This window comes from Clavelina lepadiformis, chromosome 2, assembly GCF_947623445.1.
Source record: "Clavelina lepadiformis chromosome 2, kaClaLepa1.1, whole genome shotgun sequence".
Taxonomy (NCBI): domain Eukaryota; kingdom Metazoa; phylum Chordata; class Ascidiacea; order Aplousobranchia; family Clavelinidae; genus Clavelina; species Clavelina lepadiformis.
The window spans coordinates 3,062,181-3,087,064 of NC_135241.1; the positions used below are offsets into that span (position 1 = coordinate 3,062,181).

At 37.6% G+C, this 24,884-nt stretch overlaps 5 protein-coding genes across 6 annotated transcripts; 2 read left to right on the forward strand and 3 right to left on the reverse strand.

Moving 5' to 3' along the window:
- Window positions 1–3,699: 3,699 nt before the first annotated feature.
- Window positions 3,700–10,449, reverse strand: LOC143446195 (protein unc-45 homolog B-like). The gene is made up of 17 exons (XM_076945729.1): window positions 10,273–10,449; window positions 10,068–10,104; window positions 9,672–9,847; window positions 9,274–9,531; window positions 8,914–9,088; window positions 8,620–8,793; window positions 8,236–8,410; window positions 7,943–8,105; window positions 7,460–7,692; window positions 7,092–7,377; window positions 6,850–6,977; window positions 6,448–6,628; window positions 6,184–6,299; window positions 5,891–6,008; window positions 5,439–5,594; window positions 4,254–4,384; window positions 3,700–4,159 (listed from the first exon to the last, which is right to left on the reverse strand). Exons 1-17 carry the CDS (start codon window positions 10,447–10,449, stop codon window positions 4,030–4,032), a joined length of 2,814 nt encoding a protein of 937 aa, XP_076801844.1. The 3' UTR covers window positions 3,700–4,029.
- Window positions 10,450–10,474: 25 nt separating this feature from the next.
- On the reverse strand, window positions 10,475–11,087 carry LOC143446197 (ATPase inhibitor, mitochondrial-like). Its single transcript, XM_076945730.1, has one exon. It carries the CDS (start codon window positions 11,042–11,044, stop codon window positions 10,748–10,750), a length of 297 nt encoding a protein of 98 aa, XP_076801845.1. The 5' UTR covers window positions 11,045–11,087; the 3' UTR covers window positions 10,475–10,747.
- Window positions 11,088–12,794: 1,707 nt separating this feature from the next.
- On the forward strand, window positions 12,795–15,484 carry LOC143446251 (repressor of RNA polymerase III transcription MAF1 homolog). Its single transcript, XM_076945806.1, has 3 exons — window positions 12,795–12,967; window positions 13,185–13,875; window positions 13,968–15,484. The coding sequence occupies exons 2-3, from the start codon at window positions 13,430–13,432 to the stop codon at window positions 14,278–14,280; spliced, it is 759 nt and encodes a 252-aa protein (XP_076801921.1). The 5' UTR covers window positions 12,795–12,967; window positions 13,185–13,429; the 3' UTR covers window positions 14,281–15,484.
- A 137-nt stretch (window positions 15,485–15,621) lies between these two features.
- Window positions 15,622–18,331, forward strand: LOC143446252 (calcium and integrin-binding family member 2-like). 2 transcript variants are annotated; one of them, XM_076945807.1, is made up of 8 exons: window positions 15,622–16,079; window positions 16,242–16,468; window positions 16,613–16,647; window positions 16,829–16,946; window positions 17,110–17,254; window positions 17,404–17,510; window positions 17,980–18,068; window positions 18,244–18,331. In XM_076945807.1, the coding sequence occupies exons 2-8, from the start codon at window positions 16,418–16,420 to the stop codon at window positions 18,263–18,265; spliced, it is 567 nt and encodes a 188-aa protein (XP_076801922.1). In that variant the 5' UTR covers window positions 15,622–16,079; window positions 16,242–16,417; the 3' UTR covers window positions 18,266–18,331. The 2 variants fall into 2 exon arrangements, with proteins under 2 accessions (XP_076801922.1, XP_076801923.1); XM_076945808.1 differs by having other exon boundaries at window positions 17,987–18,068.
- A 2,112-nt stretch (window positions 18,332–20,443) lies between these two features.
- LOC143446152 (rab GDP dissociation inhibitor alpha-like) lies at window positions 20,444–22,610 on the reverse strand. Its single transcript, XM_076945674.1, has one exon. It carries the CDS (start codon window positions 22,509–22,511, stop codon window positions 21,183–21,185), a length of 1,329 nt encoding a protein of 442 aa, XP_076801789.1. The 5' UTR covers window positions 22,512–22,610; the 3' UTR covers window positions 20,444–21,182.
- Window positions 22,611–24,884: the final 2,274 nt, after the last annotated feature.

The following is a 24,884-nucleotide window of genomic DNA, read 5'->3' on the forward strand; positions in this document are numbered from 1 at the left end:
TCATGTGCTGTAAGAAACGTAACAACATAGCCTAATTCGGCAAGACTCATTCATTCATAATATTTTTCGTCATTGGTGCGGAGGTGACGAAAACAGTGCCAGTTGGTAATGGCATGCGCTAATGCACGGGAAAAGTGACAGAGCCTTAAAACTTTAAAATGTGCATGAAAATAACGACGGTACTAACTTGCTATGGTGACAACTAGCGCGATCAGCAAACTAAAGTTAAAAGTTTTATGTTTAAAATCAAGTATCAATATCCATCAATCACAAAGTGCTAGTCGGGCAAGTTAATCATGTGCAATTTGCTTGCAATTCAAGTTTGGCAAATAAAAATTCAACGGTGTATGGAGAAGCGGATTGGGCATGAAAACCGTCATAATGATCTTTTCCAAATAAGTGATATGACGTGGACATAATCCGTCCATATTCCTGATGAGGTCGCGATTGGAATTGACCCTTCACCCTACAGCCAGCAAGTGGTCAGATTTTGCAGCTGTACAACAGGTGGCGTTAACAGAGATTAAGCCAGCGCATGCGTCGAAATGAAACTGCGTTATTACGATTATTAACATTTCACTTAAGAAAATGTCTGACTGTAAATTTATAGTAACGTTTAATGTTGTTGACCGCGAAAATTTCAGCGGATAAAACGGCGATAGAGAAGACAATGACAACAGGGTATATGCAGCAAATACAGCCACATCTGTTTATGCTACCAACCTGGCGTGCTCACCTGCGTATAGACCAACGCGAATATTACGATAATTTCTACCTAAAAGGCCTTCTCATCTTACGGACTGAAATGGGCAAAGTTATAGTGCCATTGGACATACCAAACCACACAGACGTTTTTTTCGCACTAAATTTAGGTCATGATAATTCCTAGCACGCTTTCGGCGGTGAAACCTCAACAAAACCATCTACTTCGACGCGGTACAGCAACAACCCGTAATACGGGTCGATGGTTTGATCTGTTGCCAATGCGACACTGTCCACTTAACCGTGACCGAAATCATTCAAGCGTTAAAGGTTCGTGCCAAAGTCACTACTTATAACTAAACGAAGGTTTCCATAACAGTGACACAACGAAACGGGTAATTATGGCCGTAATACGATGCGTTATGTTAAGACCCCTTGGCTTTGTGGTTTGGGCTACAGCTAATTTGAGGCACACCTAAGTGATGTTTGGGCGGTCTTTGACAGTCCGAACGGCATTGCATTGGTAGCTAACGAGTCATAACTGTGTTTGCTTTAGATCTAACGATAATGCGACAACGATTGCTCGCAACAACGATTCCGGCTAATTCGAGATCAGCGTTATATGGCTCAATTTGTATCAAAGAACTCCACGGGAACAAGGTTTAGCAACAACGTCTGTTTATCGTTTTCAAAAATAAATGTTTTTATTTTGTGTGCAAAAAACTACAATTTTATTCACTTCGGCAAATTATCAATTTTTAGTCGCGGTTAAACCTATTGTAGGAGCAAAATGAAAAGTGAAACACTGGTATATACAACAGCCTATTACAACATAACCCGTCGACGATTATTGTTCTCTGCATACCCACGCCGCGGTCTCGTCCATACTTTAATTCAAAAAAAAAAACAATCTACTGGTAGCAGCGATTGATTACAAATCTATTGATTGGAAATAGAAGAAAGTTGGAAAAGTGTTATGAATCGACGCACTATCTAGCTAGTTGCTACAATGATGTGCGATTTGCGATGTGCGTAGATTACATCATGCAATATTCTTGTACCAAGCATTTACCGCAAAAACTACAGCAAAGGCCCACACTGCAAACTGAAACTCGTTTTAGATAGACATTTGGTAAAAGCATATAAATAGGTAAATTGTCGCAAATCATCTCCAAAAAAATTGGCACAAAAACTTTGTCATTTTCCCCTAAAAAATGTCACTTGGCGAAATAAAAGTAACCACACGTATGTAAGTCTGAAAATAGCTTTCAAAGTTGAAAGTTCTGCAGAGCGATTTTACATCGGGGCTGTATGGGAAATAACTCTTTCGAGCCCAAACGCAACCGACTTGAACGATACAATTAACGATTGTCTGCACAACAAACGTTTTCTGTGACGAAAACAAACCACAATGATCTCATATCGGATCTGAGCCGAAATGTCTTCTTTGGTCGTAAAGTGGATTCCGACACTGATCACATCAGCACTATGTTCATTAAACACCATAACGATTGACTTGACTGTATCATTCGTATTGCATGATAGCTTCAAAATTATCATGCGAAGCCCTACTGGCGATTGTGTGGTTTTGCACTTGTCTGCACCTAAATCAGTGGTTTTCAAGCTTTTTGATACCGCGACCCATTTTAACAACCCAATGTAACTAACGACCCCCTTCCAAAAATTTTGATTCAGGCATATGTAATACATTTAGTCTAAAGCTGCTAAACAGGATGCTCGCTAACGTTTTACGGGCTTGAAAAAGTCATTTTTTTTCGCTACTTAACCGATTTTGGTATAACGAGTAGTATTTTTCTTGCTCGTTGAAAACCGAGCAAAAAATACTGCTCGTTAGCTATCGGTAAACTTGATTTTGTATGAAATAAGCTATTAAAATGTTCTTATTTCATGTGAAATAGCAATAAAAAAATCAAATCAAGGCTAGCTACGGTAGGCTTCCTATGATTGATACCGGAAACTCAATAGTAAGCCTACACTGGCTTGCCTATAGGCTATCATCTGCTGCAAAAAATAATAGTCTATCTCGCAACTTGCTTCCTCGCTGCTCACTTTTTGAACATTCAACTTTTATTCAACTGTTTGAACATTCACCGTCAACAATATTCACTAATATCATTACAGTTAATTTTTTATGGCAAACGACCCACCCGGGGGTCGCGACCCCCAGGTTGAAAACCACTGGCCTAAATAAATTATTTGACATGAACAAAATCTTTGCTTTCCAGAAGTTACAAGGTACTCCTTCAACGTGAGATCTTCTGCTGAAAGAGTGTGGAAAGAAAAGTTAAACAAAAGTCAAGTTAGAAAATTAGTCGTTTATAGGGATGGGTTGGTTAGGCAAAAGTACCGTTCAGTCGGATGCGCAATTTATTTTTCACAAAGTCCGGCAAAGTCAGCAACCATCATCCGCAACATGCGCACAATTAAAAGACATGGGGCCAATGAGGGGCATTGCCTCAGAAGGTTTCCAAATTCCTAAGGTGCCGGACAGGTTGTAAGTGGTCGTTCTGGCTTGCTATATACCACATGCCAATCTTGACAAGTTAGGAACAAGATGGCATTTACATAGCATACATGGCACATTTATCAATAGATCTTCAAATTCAGGTATAAAGTTAGGTCTGCTGATGATAAATATTTTGATTAGAATGCATCATAGTATACCAAGGCCATTTTATGCACAATTGATAGTGCTTGTCATTATCGCGTTAGAAATTCTAATTCAAACTCTGCTTCCCTATCGTTCTCAAAATACGCAAGTTCGGCCGGATATTTTGGTCCAGCTTATTTCTGGTCATCCATCGTTTGTCCGCAATCTCCAATAACGATTTCAAGCTCCACAGCGCCTTCTCGCGGTACGTCGGTAAAATGGAACTAACAAATCGTGAAGAATTTCCAAAACTTTTAAGCCTGATTGATCGTCACATATTCACAACCAACTTTCCGGTTTTTAAGACGTTATAACACATAGATGGAAACGTTGCAGGTATTTTTATTTTAGTGCAAAAACATGCGCATAATAACACTGCAGTGAACATGCAAGAAGCAAACGCATTCCATAAATGAGACAAAAAGGCACAGTTGAGCAGGAGCTTTCAAAACACGAAACTGCCAAAAAGCCAAAAGTACTGCATAAATAGAGGGAACTTTAAAATTTGGCTTTCCAATATGAAGACATGATTGTTTAAAATTGTACTTCAAGTAACACGAGAAATATAACAATAACGCACCAACAAGACTTCAACGGGCAAGGCATGGCAAAAATTCCAGGAAAAATTTTTCGAAACTGACTTCAACCCAAAAAGCTTATAACCCGGTCGCTTGGATAAATTTGTCTTCTTCAAGCTTCTTTAGTGTTGTAATTGCAAGTTCTTTAGCCCTCGCTTTCTTTGGATCGTCATCTTTCGAAAGCACCATCAAAATTTCCAAAATGTTACTGCAGATAAAAATTATATTACCGAAGTGAAACAATAAGTTGCGTTAATGATACAAATTGTTCTAGTCAATAAATTACTACACTACATGTGCACCTCGCAACTATTTCTTCTGCCGAAAACTTGCAGTTGTTGACAATGTTATGCACAACGACCATTCCACGATGTTGAATGTCAAGTACTTCGTCCAAAGCAATTATGGAAAGATTTTCGAGCCACGACTTACACTGTTATTTCAACATATAATTTATTGCTGCTGGTTCAAGAGAATTCGGTTCATTTTAAATTGAACAACCTATTCACATGCGACCACTGGCCTGGTACAATAGTTTCGATACAAAATTCTACTCCATTTTAGCAGCTAGTAAGTCTAGGAAATGCGATAAAATGAAACTTGGTAAGAATGCGTTTGAGTGCATGGTAGAATTGCAAAGATCCAGATCAAGCAAGCAAATTAACTTCAAAATAATACCAGGATCAAAGCAAGAAAGTTATAAGACCTGGAGCACCAGCTGTTACAGCAGTGAAACAGAAAATTACAAAATACAAACAAGCCCTGAATTGTACTACAAACCAAAGGAAAAGCTATCTGTAGTGTCTTAAGAACCTGACCATTACATCAAACATTGAAGTGGTAATCTTCAAATCATTCAAAGAACCTAAAATTTACTCAACTGCGGTAACATCATGAATTACTGCTCCGGCTAAGATTAGAAAATTGCAATCCGTTTTTTTAAGCTAATTTGCTGAAGCCTCTTCTCATAAGCTATGATTTATCTAATCTCGTGATATTATCCTCAGCTTTACAATGCTAAATCCAAAAATTTACCAAATTAAAACCTGTGCTCTGTACATAGTATGGTACACCTAGGTTTAACCTCTTCTCAATGTAACATATCATATACTATTCTAACAGACTTTGGTTCATGTAGGCAACTGTCACAATGCTTACCTTTGTCAGTTAGTAAAGAAATAAAATTAGAACTGGGGTTAACGCTTGTGAGCTGTGAATATGAGATCCGACTTACTAATTTTAAGATGATCTGGCAGTGAACTGAACAGCAACGAAAACGCCATGTAACCTGCATCTTTAACCATTCGATCTTGAAGCAAATAGTATGAAATCCGCATTTGGACTTATCTATACCGACTACTGCAACCTCTTTCATATTGCCTTTTTCTCCATTACGATTCCTCAAACTTGCTAAAACTGCTGTTTGTTCAACACAAGCACCAAACTCAGCATGCTTCATGCAAGCTTTATAAATGACAGAACAATACCGTTTCACGAATCTTCTTACAGACTTTTTCACTTCTGGATGTGAGCATTGCCAGAGCTCCAGCAGCTGCCCTTCTGGTTGCCTCATCATCTTCAGCACACAGAAGAGTTAAAAGCTTCACTCGATCGTGTCCGTCTCTCTCCATGATTTCGACCATCTATAAGGCAGTATATGTGAACCAACAGGTTAGGACAGGCAGTAAGTAGCTGTCTTATTCTCACGACATTAACTACTTAGCAGTTAATGTCTTTGATTATGGATAAATATATCAATAATAACCGTGAATTTTTATCTATTGCTGTTTTACACGATAACAGTATGAAATGATATTGTAATGTACTTTATTTCCAGATTAACATTAATCAGGTTTGCAAGAACTGAATATGTTGCTTGTATCATTTTTCAAGTTGTGAAGAACAATGGTCAATGCATGCAATGATAAAACCAGCACACCTCCTTGCAAGTGCACATGTTACACATCAGCTCGGTGGCTGATCTTCTTAACATCTCATGGTCTTCCAACATAAAGCTTTCGACGTAACTTAACATCTTTTCACGTATGATACGGCGCCTAAAAATTGTGCGGTATCATTAGCATCAACTATTGTACTGTACCGGGAAAAACATGTACTCAATAGTACTGTTAGTATCAAACAGTTGTAATAATATTCATTTCACCAGTAATTATCTTAGAACTACTCCTATACAAATAGTAAAATTAAAAATAAAAACACTAAGATTAATACCTGTGTGTATCGTCTATGCCAGCTAGATTCGTTAGAGCCATCATTGCTTCAAAGTTTTGTAAAGCGTTGCATTCTGGATGAAGCAGCTGTTGCAAAACTCGAACACATTCCAAAGACTAGTTTTAAAAGTCATTAAAAAGGTTAAACTTAATTATACAATTAAATCGCTTCTTAGAATATATTCCTAATAATTTTCGGCAGACTTTTTTACACCCTTATACTATTTACATTTACATACTTGTACACAAATAAAAACCAACTCACTCTTTGGCCAGGAAAAGCAATAACAGGATTTGACGTAATCGCAATGCGAGCGATTGCTTGCGCCGCGAGACATTTTCCCTTCTTGGTCCCGTCAGTAGCAAGTGGTAGCAATGAACGTCCACCACCGGCAGCGACAACTGCGCCCCTGTTTGCTTCATCTTCCACAGCGATGAGGAACACTCTGCGGAAAGACAAATGTGCATTGACCCTGACACCCATTGATAACTTTGTGCATTTATTCAAAGTTTGTATTCAAATCTGTTAGCACATACTGTACCATCTTAAATTTCAAACTCAAAATTTAACAATATTTTTGTTTACTATTTTTTTGTCATAAAATATTAGTTAAATGTTTAGAAAAGCTTGAAAGAGAAATAAATATCGTATGGTCACATAACCCACCGGCATAACAATTCCTTGGTGGTATCAGTCAACACAGCTGTGTCGATGTTTGCAAGACACACCAAGGCGTGTACCATTCCTGATTCAACTAATAGCTTTACTCGTTCTCTTACATACTCCGGCTTGTCCTGGTAGAAAAAGTTGTGGAAATAAACAAAATGCCAAGCTGTAATTAGAACCATAAATTATAGTAACCACAAATTTAATAGGTCTCTAGTCACTAATTAACAAGCTGAAATTACTTTTTCATCCTCTTCTGGTATGTGGTGCTTGGCATACTTTGCCAACTCTATCATTTCAGGCAAAACATCATCATTTTTATCGTAGGTGTTGGTACAATTGACAAGACAAGACACAACACCGTACATCACAGTTTTATCTTTCGATTTTGCAAGTTCAAAAAGTGCCTGAAGTGCTTCTTTGTCGCGACATAATTCTTCTTTTGCTTCAGCATCTAATGTTAGATATGATAAGCCTTCTGCCGCCCATTTACGCAGATCAAATTCTTTTGCTGTATTGGTCAGGTACCTAAAATAATTAGCTTATAGCACAAGGATTGACTTCTGTAACAGTTGCATATTAATGAATAATCATCTATCTATACACTTACTTTCTGCATTGCTTGGCTAGTTTTACGTTTGAACCCTCCGCAAATGCTTTCATGCTTACATCTGAACCATGGGACGAGCCAAGCTTGCAGAGCCCGACAAGGGCTCGTATCTTCACAGCATCAGACTTGCTCTTCTTGTACAGTTCTTTCAAAAGTGTTGCTCCGTTCTCGACGACAAACGTAGCCTTGCTTTGTTTTGACGCTGATGTAATAATAGCTTCAATTGCCGCTACCTGTAATTGTACAGTATTTGGTTTGAGTTAAGAATGGACTGCAACTCTTTCCGGTAACACTTTTTTGTGGCTAGCATAATTCCCGCAGCACTAACTTAGCTTGTTAGTATTACTCATAAAATGTTGTTTTTGTGGCGGTTAACAGTGGTTTGACCTTTTCAAAAAACAAAACTATCTATGATATACATATCTGCATTTTAATAAACATTTTCCAGATAGTAGTCTCAGATCTTTGATGTTAAAAACAAACCTGTGCCTCTTCTTCCTCAGCACCCGTCATGGCAACCATGGTTTCGAGGACACCCTGCAGCCCGAGAATCTTTTGACCACAGTCGAAAGGTCCCTGAAGGAGACAGGTAAGGACAGACATAGCTTGCATGTTGCCTGTCATTGTCCCGGTGGCAAATAAGGATCTGTGAGGTCACAAGCAATAAAGTCATTTTCAATTCACCCGAAAATGATTTCCAAAGCTTACTGCCGAATACATTCATCTTAATATTAAACAATAAGACCAAAATATCTTCTGCAAAATCAGTTACATACTGAACATATTCTATGACTTGGTCATCCCAAACTCCACGTGCTTTGTCACCGCCCAGATCATCATAAAGCTTAGTGAGAGCTACAGAACAGTTTAACCGAGTGTTTGGTGAAATTGCATAAGGAGCAGATTCCCGTTTAAATCCATAACTGCTCACCTCAAGCATATTCTTTACACCTGTTGTTGAAACATTAATTGTAAGTGAGACATATTACCAGCTAATGCAGTGTTTAAAAAATGCAAAGTCAATCTGATAGTAAAGATAATCATGATTTAATTAAACGAAAGTAAACTGTTTGCCGATTGTCCGACTATTATTTATAGGTTTACAAAGATTATTATTTATGGGAATATTTCTTTGTTTGAAACTCTTAATGGTAACTAACCTCCTATTTCAAGGAACTTCATGGTACGAGCATTAGAACCGTATCGAAGTTCTTTGCGGGGTACATTCTTTGCAATGAGAGAGATCCCATTATCTCTCCCTTCTGCTGATACATTTTTGTCCAGAAGCATCCCTTTGAGTGCCAGTAGTATTCCCATCAAGTCCTTTGCAAAATCTGTGTGAGCATGAAACCAGTGTTAGTGAATGCACACAAGTAACTCTCTGTGACAACAGAAAAAGTGTTGTGCTATAATAAAGACACATGCAGATGTCACATGCTGTATGGAATTGTTACCGGCTCGAACAGCCGTGTCCTTGCCACGGTGTTCTCTTTTGTCTTCCCCTTGAAGCGCATCAACGATTGACTGGATAAGATGAAATGTGGAAAGTGAAAGTTCTTCGGATGAATTGATTGAACCCAAACACGAGCATAGACGATCAACGGTGATTTCACGGAGAATTATAAGTGACTATAAAGAGAAAATGATATGGTGAATTTGACTAACTTTCTATCGTATCTTATATCCATAACAAATTCATAGTTTATGCCCAAGTAACCACTTCTACTCGTATTTTCAATGAATATGTATATAACTTTGAGCAGATGTAGAATTGGCTCAGTCCATAATTGCATGCAACAACAGACAAAGCATACCCTTGCTTGGTGACCATTGCATAGAGCAGACAATGTGCGTATTGCTGATAATTTCACGTATGGGTCAGTTTGATCAACTAATTCCGTCAGAGCGGTGGGTCCACCTTCCCGAAATATTCTCTCAGCCCCGGGTTCATCTTTTGACAAATACACGAGATTATCGGCAGCTTTTCTCCGATTATCTTCTTCAGCAGAACTATCAAATAGAATCTTCAACATTGAATTGACACGATTCTCAGTTGAATTTTGCTCAAACACCTGCAAAAGTTGACCAATTTACACAATCTAAAAGTGAACTATAATATAAGATGTAATAATATTCGCGCAGCAAAACATCATTAATTTGAAATTTACTTAAAATCATAAGCAATAAGACGTCAAAGTTATAAGTTAACCACCTTAACTTCTAAAACATTTCGTAGTCGATAGCAAGCATCCTGCACTGCTTTATTTTTTGGGTCAATCTGATACAATCTCCTTGCATCCACATACGCTTCACTGAGCTGACCCAGTTGCTCCAGTGCTTGAACACGGCGAAACAAGGCTTTAGTATCGGCACCAGAAATGTCCAATGCTGAAATAGTGACATAAAAGAGTAATTGAAGTCAAGCTAAAAACCATTCGCCAAACAATCTTCTCAGACAGCAGCTAATTCACATATTCTTGCTTTTTGAATGATTTTCTAAGAAAATGTAACTATGCATAGATTGTTATGAAACAAGATGGTCTATAACTAAACAACAAATATAAAAGCTTAAAAAATAACCCAGGGGCTAATATATATATAGACGTACCTTTTGTGGAGTCATTGGCAGCATCTTGATAACGATCCTAAGTCGAAAAATAAAAATTAGTTCACTAAGAAATTTGAAATTCGTTGAATCAGAAAACATTACACACACAATTTATTATTTGTTCATTATATACATTAAATAAAAAGTGTATTCTAAAATGGTTTATTAAATTTAATTTGTAAACTCAGTATTGCTATGTTCTCACCAGTTTAAGGTAACAGGCAGCACGATTTTTGTAGTAAATCAGCTTGTCTTGTTTTCCTTCAACAAGTGACAGTGCTTTAGTGTAACATGCCAAAGCTTCATCATATTCGCCAGCTTTGTAGTGTTTATTGCCCTCTTCCTTCAATTCATGATGGGACACTGCAGTGTTATTGGTCATGATTTTGGTTACTTAGTCTTGGCAATCTATTTTTTGCGGAAAGAAATTTGGTCAAAAACACGGTGGAGAAACCATAGTCACACATGAAAGCGATACTTCTTACATTACAGCCTTAGCAATTGATGCAAGCAGCCGCAAAACTGAATATTTACCAGAAATTAAACCATAAAATCGTATTTTCAGAACTTTGGATAATACATCAAATAACTGATAAGCAAAGAGAACGAACTTCAAAGGATCAAGCAATAGAATTCTGTACAGCCAAAACATTAATGCATCATGTCAAAATTTTCATAATTTATTTCGACACAGGTCCCTTAAGATTGTCAAGTCTCCGCTGATGCTCCTTGATTTTAGCTTCATGACGTTTAATGTCTTCCATGTGCTCGTTGATTTCATCCTGATGATGCTCACGAAGGGCCTTCCACTGCTCTCGTTCAAGTTGTCGGATGTACTGGCTTTCATCAGCAGCAGCCTTCTTTGCAAGCTTTCCTCCCTCTTCCCGAATAGCGCCCTCATCACTCATGCAACGAGTGACAGTTGGGGTGATCACACGCCTGGAGGTAAACAGAGATGTACGAACAATGTGCAGCATTTTATGCTTGTTTAATACAAACTTTCTGCAAAAGCAAAAGTTAAATAAAATGACCATTCCAAACACAATTCACATGATATGCTATTTCAGCAAAAACGGCATGGTATGATATAACCTTTATCCTCAGATTGAAGAAAGTCTTTACATGACATCTAACCCGGTGATCATTCCATTATTGAATTAGCCGTTTATAGTTTAAACACTGCATTTATTAAGCTAGCTAGCCGTTTAAAAATTTTAAGTTTACACAACTTTAAATATAATTTAACACATAGCGGAGTATGATTAACGAAAAATGGCATGTGAAAACCAAATGGTGCTATTTGAAAGCTTATAACTGAAATTGATTTTGGTTTAATTGATGGTAGTATGTCATTTTCTATTAAACTTTCAAGTATTATTGTATACAAACGTAATACGATCCGTCATGTGCACCATTTACAGGTTTAAGCTGAAACCTACATTCCCTGCATGGGTCAAGTATACAAATCCACAACGCACTGGCTGTCTTTGCATAATAGACGTCATTACCTATACCCAAATTTTGTCGTCATCTGGTTGTGCACTTGTATACTAGACCCCCCTGCATTCCACCAACATAACTTCGCAATTGCCCAGACCTCAAACATAACTTGATGGTAAGCGCCCACATGTCACTACACATCTGCTGCGAGTCACATCATGGTACTCTGGTCATTGTCCACTTCTTTATGTGACACACATTGCTTGTTATAGACAGTTCTCCAACGTTATCGACAAATTCTAAAAACAGCTGCAACCTGTTTTTGGCAGATTCTTGGTTTCTGGAACGTTTACGTGACCTCACGACATCACCTTCATAGTACCGAAAATGACAACAAAAATGTGGAATCACAAACGTAAAACTTTAATTTTCCAATCTTAGGCAAATAAGCCTGAACCGATTCGCCACAAATTTTTGCAAAAAAATGATTTGATTTCAATAATTTTGAAGTTGCAGGTGAACTGTCTTCGGTTTTGTAAGGAATATGCACATAAACTAAACAATACACATGAAGTTTATGCTCCATGCCATCTCGTAGTACGAAGCCCCATTATCGACATGTTTACAAGTTTATTAACTTATCTTAGTCACTGATTAGTTGATATTAGTAAATTTTTCTCAATTTTACAGCAGTAAATTTTGGGAATAAAATGGAATATTTTCATGGAAATTCAAGAGGTTATTGCAAAAACTTTGGTTTCCTTTTTGTCCTTCAACAGCTTGAAAGATTTCTTTTACACCGTGTTTAAATTAAGTGGAAAATTTTTTAAGTAAAACGGAGAAAACTAATGATTTTCTATAAAACTAAGAAGGACAAAAATTTTGAAGGACAAAAGGTGAAAGGTTAAAGATAAGTGAAATTAAGCTGCGTTGAGACTAGCATATTCCGTCTCTGATTGGGCAATTGCATTGTTGTTGTTTTGCTATGTCATTACTCATTTCACCCGCTAGGCGCAAACAAATTAACGAAACAAATTAGGTAACTAAGCCTAGTTTAGTATCGGTTAACGTTGTTTATGTATGTTGTTATGTATGTTGTTTACGTACTCTAATGCGCAGACGTATTGTCAGGGACCGTAAGTTAGTGTTGCAAATAGTACGGCACGATAAAATAGTTCATTTGTTTGTACTTTGTCTGTTTGCTGTAGAACTGCAGTACAGGGGTCTAGGCTGCTGTTAATGTTATACAGTTTCAATCTAAGCCTAACTTATTGTAAGTTTTAATTTTAACGTTTTTCTCAACCAGGTAGTTTGACAAATATTGCAAAAAAATAAACTTCATCAGCTAATTTAAAGAAATCTGGTACAGAACTGTATTGGCCTATACTGCATAAATCCATTGAAAGATTGAAGCAATTGATACAGATCAAGTAGGCGTATACTGTATAACTTTAAAGCAGGTGAGGAATGTAGTCTAGCTTATATGCAATACCATGCTGATTTATACAAGCATATACACCCTTTTATTTCTTATTTTCATTCTTGATTTGACTCACTGTCTTAAACTAGAAATACTTGTTTTTGATACAAGCAACGTTGTTTTCTGTTAATATCTAGGTACACTTGAAAGTATGCTTTTTCTGTTATCTTCTTAAGTAACAATGTTAAATCATGCAGGTTCCTTCTCTTCATCTTGAAATTATCTTGTGGTTTTCTCAATGGCGCATGAAGGAACGATTATTATTTGTGACTTTCATTCATCTATATTGCCCTGTTTAAAAATTTCCCCCTTGAACTTAAATAGCTGCAGTAGTTTTAGTAGACCTCACAGATTTTAAATCTATCCAAACCATCCAAGTACAACATAACACTGTAAATTTTCAAGAGAGATTTATCATATATACCGGTTTCGTACATGAACTATGAAGTTTTTGGAAAATACAAATCTAGAAGCTTTAAGTAGCGCTTTGACCATTGAAAATGGAGACTGTAGAGTTATAGGTCGAGTTGAAAGTTACTCATGTAAAATGGCCGGTGATGACAAGCGTCTTTTTAAAACCTTGTCTCATGAAGGAAATCCTAATGACCTTACCATGCTGTCACCGCCTCAAACTGTATTGTCCGTGAGTCCCAACTTAATATTCAGTCGAAGTTTCTCAAGTGCTGATGAAGCAGAAAGCCCACTCAACTACGCTTGCAGTCGAAAAACCTTGTACTATCTTATCTCCACTTTGAATGCATCATTTCGCCCTGACTATGACTTCAGTAATGCGAAAAGCGATGAGTTTAGCAGGGAACCAAGCGTAAAATATGTGACTGACTTCATCAACAGCAGTCTCGGAGCAGTTCTTGGGGAACGTTATAACCGGTCAGTAACAGCAAGGCTGCAATCCTCTGAATATATTGAACTTCGATCAAAAATGTTTAGCTGGCTACTTCATTAAAACAATTTGTTTTTAGGCTGTGCTCTACGCTGTGGCCTACCATAGATGAAGAGATTACTCTGCAGGACTGTGATGTCTACAGCTACAACCCTGATCTTGACTCAGATCCTTACGGTGATGAGGGGTGCCTTTGGTCTTTTAACTTCTTTCTCTACAATCGTAGGATGAAGCGGATTTTGTTCTTTACGTGCAAGGCCCAGAGCTCGTCCCTCCAAGAGAATGGAAAGTTTGAAGGTGTTGAGGATGAAGATTCAGAGGACATGCTTTTCGACCAAGAAGATAATGAGGATTTTCAATCTGGGTTCAACTTGTCTGTAATGGTACCTTAACTTCTGAGCGTGTTAAACAGGATCTAAGCAAAGAAAGCTGTGGTTTGTTTGATGTATAAAAATGTGACTTTGTATTACTATGTGGCTAAAAACATCTTTAAACAGTCGTTTTTTTTCAACATTCACCCGAAGTTGAAAGAGTTTCTAAATGATAATTCATAATATTGTACAGTTCTTTAGTGTTAACCAGATAAAGAATTTCACCCCATAAAAAATTTTCAGGATGGTTTGAATTATAATCCAGGTTGTCTGGCAACTTTATTTTTTAACAAGTTGCTAAATGAATGTTCAAAAATTGTGTAGCACTTTTATAACAACAAACTTCACAGTAATGCGTTTTACAACCCACTATTTCTTTACTTGAGCAGTATTATATTTTGTCTTTTTTGATATGTCAAGATATGAGATCGTCACATAAATGTTAACATTACACTTTTGATGGTTATGTGTTCTTATCTAGTCTGTCTGTCTCCATACTATTGGGCAATGCTGTAGTTTTTATGGATATTTGAGACGGCTGCAGATCACAGGCTTTTGTTGGAAGGAACAGACGTTTCATGATCTTGTTAGTGATAAAAAAAAACATTCGCCTTTCTCAATAATAACATTGTTACCTAACTTTGACAATTGTGTCGCACGCTATTGTGTTTTCTGTATTCGGATATTGTTTCTGTAAAATAATTCCGATTCACAGTGTGTATTATTCACCGTTGAACAGAGGCCGCTGCGTAATTTCAAACGCGTCGCGTATTACACTACACGTCTACATTGGTACACGTCATGAATTTCAAGATATTTTTAACGGAAGTGATGTAGACTTGTGCGCATATCGTGCTGTGAAAACTGTGCACAACCATATCATTTGAATGTGCAAACGTGAAACGACCCTTGTTCTCGCACATATTCTTTTTTCTGAAAGCGCAAAGCACCCTTTGATACCCTAACTACCAAGTTTAATTATTGTGCGCTGCACTATTTGAAGTTCCTTTGTTTTTCATTTGTTGCGCTGTCAGGTAAATTCGCTGTATCTGGTCGTTCGGGTTAAATGGATGCATGTCGTAATGCATTTCTTTGTATCTTTTCCATAAACTTTGGTTATTTTCTTTTCACTCTTATTGATGGTTCTTACTAGAATTTCATTTTTTTCCCAGCTACCGTCATTGCCTTTTTGTAAATAGTGTAAAATAAAATCTGTATTCTTGAACATTTGGTTGGCGTTGTGGTTCCTACTTCACCCAGGCAGTGGTGTTATATAGGCAACTTGGGCAACCACTGCAACCTTTCCAGAGAGGTCTTAAATGGAGAAATAGAGATTGAATAACAAATAAACGCTAAAAGTGTGTTGACTTCTGCATAAATTCGGGAGGGGTCGTACGGGAGATTTTATACGTGTGATGTTCTAGTTGTAGTAAAAACATTAAGTGGATGTATGCTTGGTTTGTTGCTGTTAGTTGGTTTCGCGTAAAATTCAGCCGAAAACTTTATCGTAGCCAGTGTTTTAGAACTGCTTTTTGCAACTGAACTTGTTAAAACCATCTGCTTACCTTAAAACGTTTTTTCATTTCTAAACTATGGGTCAAGCTCCCATTCAAGTGGCAATTCAGAAAAACTCAACACTAGAAGACAGAAACAATCTTCAAATAATGATTTTCTTAGATACCTCAAGCAAGGAGTAACAAAATAGAAGAAAGCGGGTTATCTTAATCACCGCACACCGGGAATCAATACGCCTTGTTGTCGATAATTAAAACGTTCAGTGACACAATCTACCAATTAAATTCTTACAACTTGCGCCACAGGTAATTGTTATCTTGGGAAGAAATCGTTGTCAGTCTACACTGTGACAATTTTTTCGCCAATGCTTCTGGAAAAATAAATATATTTTGTTTATGGTTCAAGTTTCAAACTAGGCTACTACAAGTTTAGACAGTATCAATTTTAAATGAAAACATTTTATCTAGGCCCGATGTTAAGGGTTGAAAGATCTGGCTGTAGTTAGACAGTAGATACAGCGAATTACAGCATACACCAGGTTTGCGTTGAAGTTCCCGAGATCGGTCAGATTTGGTTTTGCCATTTTTCGGGATATGTATCTCACGCCTACACAGCCGGACGTGATGTAAATGTGCTATGAATTATGGGAAATCAGCAAACGACATTCAGCCAAGACCAGCTAGATAGATATCAGGTATAAACAGCCTACATGTCGTCAGATAATTAATATAAGCCTCCATATTACAGTGTTGTAATATGGAGGCTTATATTAATGTCTAATGCTAACTTGTCTTGTGTTCAGTTTGGTCGCATTAACATTATTTCATATACATCACAGGATTGCACTTACTTCACAGCATCCGAAATTCTGAGGTATTCTTCTTACAATTTAAAGTTTCATACTAGGCAATTCTGTAGATATGTTTTTGTCATATAACATTAAAGACGCTGTTTTGAATATATTTTATTAATGTATTTGTGCCCTATGTTCAGAATGCAAATCAGAAGTTGAGCAACAATGCTTATAAAAACGTTTTTTGCTAAAATCTTTCAGACTACACAAAAAATTTCGCCAACTTTCTCCAGAGCTGGTACCAACAGACATGACTGGCAATAAGTGCACGGACGTTCTACTACCGGCTTCACTTGTAGAGGGAATGCCTGAACTCAAAGTACGCTGATATAGCCTATAATTATAGGCCTAATGTTCTTTGCGAATATAAAGAACGGTTTCTCATTGAGTGTTTGTCTTAGAGACAAACGTGTTGTTCTGTCCTGAAATTCAGCCTCTGTATATATTTTTAACAAATTGGTACAAATTTAACTTTTATCCAGGATAATCCTTTCGCTGATCGCATCGTTCGAGTATTTTCTGACGGCACTTCCCTTGTCAACTTTGAAAACTTTCTTTGCATGTTTAGCGCTTTTAGTGAGCAGGCGCCATGCGAAGTCAAGGCTTTCTACGCGTTTAGAATTTACGGTATTAGTCCTTAGTTTTGAAAATCTACTTTAAAAATGCTTCCATAGTCTACAATGCCGATAAACTTACTTGTAGCAAGCAATTAGGCCTACTTCTTTGAACTTGTGTTCGTGTCTTTTGTTTTATGACACTGCGTTTTTTCATTTTAGATGCAGACGAGGATCAGTTTTTGAACGAAAACGACCTGGTTTGGACTTTGCAGCGGTTAACAGGAGGTCACTTGAATAAAGAGGAAATTGACTTAGTTGTTAAAAAGGTGGATAGTTTTTCATGCGTATGTGTTTCACTAGGACTAAAATAATCCTATCAAACTTTCTGGCGGAGTTAAATATAGCCTATCTACCTATACAACCAACAGTATTTAGGTTATCTCAACATTATGAGCAGGAAATCCAAGTTTGCTTTTCATTTTCATTTTGCAAAATACCAAATTGTATTGTAATTAAAGCAACGAAAACAGATGATAGGTACTTTCGAAATCCAAAAGAGCTGACATGCTTCGGGCAACATTAATTAGTGAATAGCCTAAACCTTAGCATACAACGAAACTTAGGTTAACTTTCAACTGATCTTTACAAAAGTTTTCTCAAAATTTTTATAAATAGGCTACGACCTGCTACAGACCTACTGTACATTAAACATCATATATACATTTACCGCTATGATCTTCTCGCATTTGGCACTTGCATCAATGTCTTGGTCAACACAAGTTTAATACAATGCAGGTTTTAGAAGAAGCTGAGATGGATGATGACGCAAGAATCTCCTTCATGGAATTTGAACACGTCATTTACCGCTCGCCTGACTTTTTAAGGTATAGGCTAGTTTACGTGAACATGTTACGAATAATCTGCCGACAACAGATCGCGATAAAGTTTTTCCAGCTATGCTGGATAATAAAACATTTGCGTTGGTCGATGCTGTGTAGTGCATGAGAAATGGGATTTGCACAAAGACAATCACTTTTACTCGTTTTTTTCAATGCACAGCACTTTTCACATCAGGATATGATCGGATCGACTGACGTCATCTTTCCAGCTGTTCTTTTTGGGGTTATCGTTTGTTTTTACATAAAAACTACAAAAACAGGAGTGTGCGTTTTCATTTACGAAACGAAGAAGATTTTCAGTTCCAGAAATACGAAAATGATCGTAGAATTTCATGACGAAGAACTGTTATAGGCTATATAACTTATATCGTAAAATTAGGCAACAACACAATACGAACTATGACGGCTTCACGAAAATGGAGCGTTTTCTGAGGTTGATCAGTATGTTTGACGACATAACTCTTGACAGGTTTGGCTGACCGCTGACTGCGGATCGAATGTGCGTGTTTGAGAAAATGTTTTTCTGACAAGCGAAATTCGGGAAGGAATCCATATAGCCTAGCTACCTAGCCTACTTACTTTTAACTATTGTTAGATGTCCTTTCCACAAACTGTTGACGATGCTTCATCATTTATTACAGAACAAACAACTGCAAGAGCAAATGACTGATGCTAAACACGCAGGCGCAACTTATTGTGCAAAGTCGTCTGACATAGAGTCGTTAACGCACCACCAATGTCTGATCAACCAATCTCTGACTGTGGTGTTGTATTGATTAATGATGCAGCAGTTAATTGCCTGCTTATTTAAATCGTCTGTGTGCTATAAAAGAAGTTACGACTAACAGAGATAGAACACCCGATACTATAATTACAATGTAGACCAATAGCGCAGAAATTGAAAAGAATAATATAATCAATTCGGGTGGTTCAAGTGGGTTTGACAATTTCCACCGCTTTCCAGCTGTAATTGGGTCAGAAGAAAGATCAATAATAAAGAGTTGGTCAGTAATCGCTATTCGTATGACCATACCGGTAGAATTCTAACAACGATGTTATTAACAACAACATTGCTATTAGTATTTTATGGTATGACGGAAAAGGCTAAGTGAACTATGCGGACGCAGTAACGAAGCAACGATATGTACTAAAAACGCAGTGTCCGAGTTTTCCAAAACTGATTTTTTGATGTTATTTCACGTTTTCATGATAAAACGTCATTGATTACAATTTCCAAATAAATTTATTAATTTTTTGGACGAGCCAGAGCCATATTGATCACACATCACCATATTGCCGCTACTAAGCCTTGCGTTTCTGACTCTTTATAAATTAATTATTAACTGAAGTAGCAGTTTAAAGCAGAAAGCTTCCTCACTGCTTTTTGCCCGGTTGTTAACCTTTAACTACCGGTTGAAGGTAATAAAACAGAACATCGCTGGCCTCAGCACCAATGTTCCCTCTAAGCTGCGCGCGTGCGCAAATGCGCACTGCTGACACGGTCTCCGCGCACAGAAAATCTGTGTTGCGCACAAGAAAATAAGCCAACCTGAATTAAAAATAGAATAAACGCATAATAATGGCCACAGTGCGCACGTGGCAAGTCTGATGTTGCTCACAGTGGTCCAAGGGACCGCTCAGGGAGTTAGTGTGTTTGCTCAGACACGTGAAAAATTAGAGGGAACATTGCTCAGCACCAATGTTCCCTCTAAGCTGCGCGCGTGCGCAAATGCGCACTGCTGACACGGTCTACGCGCACAGAAAATCTGTGCTGCGCACAAGAAAAAAATCCAACCTGAATTGAAAATAAAATAAACGCATAATAATGGCCACAGTGCGCACGTGGCACGTCTGATGTTGCTCACAGTGGTCCAAGGGACCGCTCAGGGAGTTAGTGTGTTTGCTCAGACTCGTGAAAAATTAGAGGGAACATTGCTCAGCACCACATGCTATTTTCCAATGGTCAAGTTGACTTTATCAACACGGTTACCTCTCTAATTCCCGACCCCAGAAAAAACCAAAACTGCAAATTTCCAGTAATTTTCTTCAAATTTATTCAGTAGTGTCGCCCATTACTCTCGAAATCATCCAAAAATTTTTGACCGATTTTAGCTTTCAAGTTGCTCTCTGTGTTGTGGTCGGAATACTTCAAAATAAAAATAATTCTGTCCTAAAATACGCACGACTTGTTACCTTAATGACATTCATTGGTTGATAGAAACAAAAGACCAATGCTTTGCGGAAGTGGACCGCAGTGCGTAATGTTTCGTCCTATTTGAAATTGCGTTGCATAATAAGGTTAATGATAAATCCAAGTATTACCAGAGAACATAATGGGTACAATGTACCAAGCTGCTGTATATTATTAGCTCATGATGTATTGCAATCAGTACGGACGACAACAAACACGCAAGCTTAATGGATGGGTAGGTGACAGTAAATTGACAGCAACATTGCATTCCGACAATAAGTGTATTACACGATGTTTAGCATTTGATTTCGGATCTATACACAAGGGATGCTAAGTAAACGACACAGGACAAGAATCGCTGTTATTTTTCAACCTAACCATGAAAAGATGTACACACATCAAACAATCAACTGGTAAGAGATATAAACAAGATGTATAATAGGGACTGGTTACAACACAGCACACGACACGACACTAAGGAGTAGTAGCTTTACAAGGTTAAGTTTGCAGCAATGGTTTAGTCCAACATTCAATCAGAACGTTGCTTTGTTATATAATAAAGGAACTTTTTAAATCTTGAAACGATCTTTCACGTCTACAGTTGTTTAGGTCTGAATTAAATTTGAAAAAATGAAAACTATGATAAACAAACACGCACAGGGTAAGTTTCTACAGTCTACATGAACAGGAAGCAGTGCCCTGAAATTACAGGTGGCACTAAAATAAATTGAAACATCATACTTTACTCATTCAAGCTTATACACAACAAATCACCAGAAGCAAACATTGCAGTTTAAGCTTATATCTATGCTTTAAAATTGAGCAGAGAATGGCACCAAATGGATCAAAACACAATAATGTTCCTATGGACAATAGTTAAACTGAAGCAAGCACAAAGCAAACTTAGCTTACTCGCCGCACACTGTTTCCACATTTACGGGGTCACCAAATTTAAACTCTTTTCCGTTAACTCTTTCGTAGATGTCGAGAATATCGTTGCACGTGCTTTCAAAGTGAGTAGATGCATCATAGCTTTTTGATATAAAGATTTTGCTCTCTTTGCCGTCATCTTCAGGCTCGTAAAGATCAGACACCTCCACAAATTTTTCATCGATGACCCCAAGATAATTCAATGCGGGCTGGAGCTCCGCTTCTGGGTTGCTTGTTTCGACTTGAGTGCTGACAATAGCGAGAAATTTGCCATTCCCGGCAACATTGTGAGCATAGGAAACACAACAAACAAAGATATCATGTCTCCTTGGTGGCTTCACTTGATTCTGAGGGAAAATGATCTGGCAAGATAAGGAATCACTTGTGTTTGGAAGTGGATGGGAAAGAATGCAAATGGCACGAACCACTTGGCCAACTTTCTTAACACGATCAGGGAAGTAAGATGGATCACCTACGATCATCTTGCCTATCACTGTTTCACCCTGTGAAGTCACAGCAATCTTGCCATCAACTTGCTCAATCTTTTCAATGGGTTTATCGAGCATGTACGTGCCACCATAGATAGCACTAAGACGAGCGAATCCCTGTGGCAACTCGCCAAGACCATACAGTGGATAAAGATAAGGGGATGAACCGTACCGAGAGATAGACTCATAGTAAAGCTGTACTCGTTTAATGGTATCCAAGCATGGTAGTTTCAGATAATCTTCAGTGGTGTGCAAAGAAATTGCATGGCCAATAATATCACGAGAACTTGAACCAACACCAAATTTATCATAAACTGCAGTCATGGGCACAGTCGGTGGGCAGCCTTCATGAGTAGTAGGATCTTCAGCAGAGTATTTTGCCATATACTGAAGCAGGTTTTTAAACCTGCGCATTTCAAGAAGACCAAACAAGCTGGTGCCAAGAGCCTCCTTCGCAGTGGATGGCAGTTTATTTATCTTCCCCTCCCGAAGAACATAGCTGCCCTCAACAGATTTAAACTGCAAATACCTGGTCACATTGGTGTGAATTAGCAGTTGTACTAGTTTGCCACTTGCCATCAAGAATTTCGGAATAAGGTCAACATTCCAATCACGACCACGGCCCATGCTCTCAGGAGGCGATCCTTTTCCGAATTTCTCATAAAGATTTTCTAAAGGACATAGAGAGGTTGCAGCACCGCCGTAATACTTGTTTCTGTCCATGTGAAGGACTTTTTTCCCTTCAACCGAGAACAAGCCACTCAAAATACATTCTGTCAGTCCCGTGCCCAAAATAAGAACATCATATTCTTCATCCATTTTTATCAGGGATTAGCCAGTGCCAATTAATATATATAAATTTGCATACAAGGTTTCCCAAAACTCAATAAAATACCTGAATTTAAAAAAAAATGAAGCCAACAACCTTGAAAAAGTGGTTACAGTACAATGTAGATTTTATGGCAAGATTATTTGAGTAAAGCTGTCATGGAGACCAAGGTTGAAACATAACTATATCAAGATTTAAAATATGTTCTGCTGAAATAAGTTCACATCCACACCAATTTGATTCAAATATTACTGTTTTGGTTTTATTACTACGGCATTCTGATATAATTCTAGGTATTTCGATGCTGCTTTTCTTGGAGATTTTAGGTGTGCAAAATGCATCAACATGGGCAGGCAGAATTGCAATTTAAGACAGTACACTTACTGCGGTATCAAGAATGCCCAGGAAGATGAATGACAAAATGAAGCATAAGAAAGCCAGCAAATAGCATTCACCAGCTTTACAAAATTTACACAGAGAATTAAAATTAAATTATGATGGATAAATATTGTTTTAAAATCAGTTTGAAACTATTTTATCCTCAACATGTTCATGTTGCTGCCTAATCATATAAAGTAACTTGGTCAGTATGTTTTAACTGAATGTTGCTTTTCCACCTTTGTTGGCTTTCGTGAATCTAGCGCACATTGTTTGCCAGACGTTGGTTGCAAGCTTGATTTAAGTTAGCGAAAACAGTGTCTTTGCACACCCAAGAGTCATCAATGTAATCACAGGATCTTTCAGGCACACGTCAATATACAAATGCAAAAAAATAATAACCATTTTGCCATGTTTCTGCTGATAGTATCCACGAGATACCACACTTGGTCTGCACAAGAATGACATTTTCCACACTAAAACTTGGCTGGGAAATCTTTCCACATATTATTTGTAGTTTTCTATCTTTGACAGCAGCTTATGACATGTTTGGCGAAATGATTTCCTGATTACACTAATGTTTGCATGAATACGTTACACACTCAAATCGCGAATTGCGTTGCACATATTATACAATAACCTACTGCTTGCATTGCTACACAAAATTTAAGCCAAGTTTTGTGAACTCACAATTTCCCTTTTAAATCTGCCATATTTTTCAGTCTCAGTCAAGTTTGCACTGCAAACTAAACTTTCACCATGTTTTCATAAGCGCCAGCTTGTACCTGTAGTATATACTGTATAATACTTATGCAAGATTGCTGGATTTGAAGATTTGCAAACTATGCAAGAAAATATGTTTCCAAACTACTTTGCGTTTAAACAGTTGTTAGACAGGGTAATTCTGTAACTGCTCACTCAAAATGGCAAACTTCCCAATTGACAAGTTGAATTGTTTGAAATAATCAGTTTGATGTGAAGAACACAACAGTTAGAATTTAGTAGAGACGTGCCAAAATAAAAAAGCTTCGAATTAGTGAAAATACGAATTAATAAGTTTTAATATTTGCTGTCACGCCAAAATTTTGTCTTTGCACGCACAAATTTTTGGCGAAAATTGTCATAGCCTACTTTCCCATCGGGCTGAACAGTTTAGAACAAAAGTTCAAGCAATATTTTAAATCAAAGAAACGTGTAAAAACTAAAAAAAGGGATCTATCGAAACTTCCACAGAGACAAGTTTGATGACTGAAGAATCATCGCTGAGTTATGTCATGATAAGACTTTCCTCATTCCAAGGATAAACATTGTGATATCATACCGTATTTTTATACCATACCAAAATTAAACAATTTTTCATCTTGCGACTGCCTAACATACTGGTATACTTTCCAGTTTGCCGGTTTAAGGGAAAAGAACTTGACACTCCAGGAAAGTTTGCTTTCAGAACGTCGGATAAATGTGCCAAAAAATGTAACGCTAACATTTGCACCTCACCAGCGTAATACTTAAAATATGGAAGGGCAAAAAAGCAATTCTGCGTCGAAAAATTGAAGCAGAAGCCCACTTTTACCAACTTTCCAGTAGGGGCACCTGAAATAACCTAGGCTAGGATTTTGCTGTATTGTGCTTAGGCCAAAAAACAGCTCATGCCATACAGATTGACCAGACTGGCAAGTACGATAGTTTTCGATGAAAAGATGCATATTTTGGCGTGATGGTATGCAATAAAGCCACAATTCTTTGCTTGTTTATTATAAATTGGCGTTCAAACAACCACTTTTTCTTTGTTTGTGTATTATAAACCGGCATAAAAATAAAAATTCAGCATGCACGTTGATAAATCTTGTGCGTGCAGCTACCACATTTTCCAACCGTGGTTGATTGAAAGATATAATCTTGGAACTAGGTTTTTCGGCCCGGTAGACAAATGGTTCTAGTACTGGGCTGAGGCCAGTGTTCGATCCTCAGTGGCGCTACCGTTG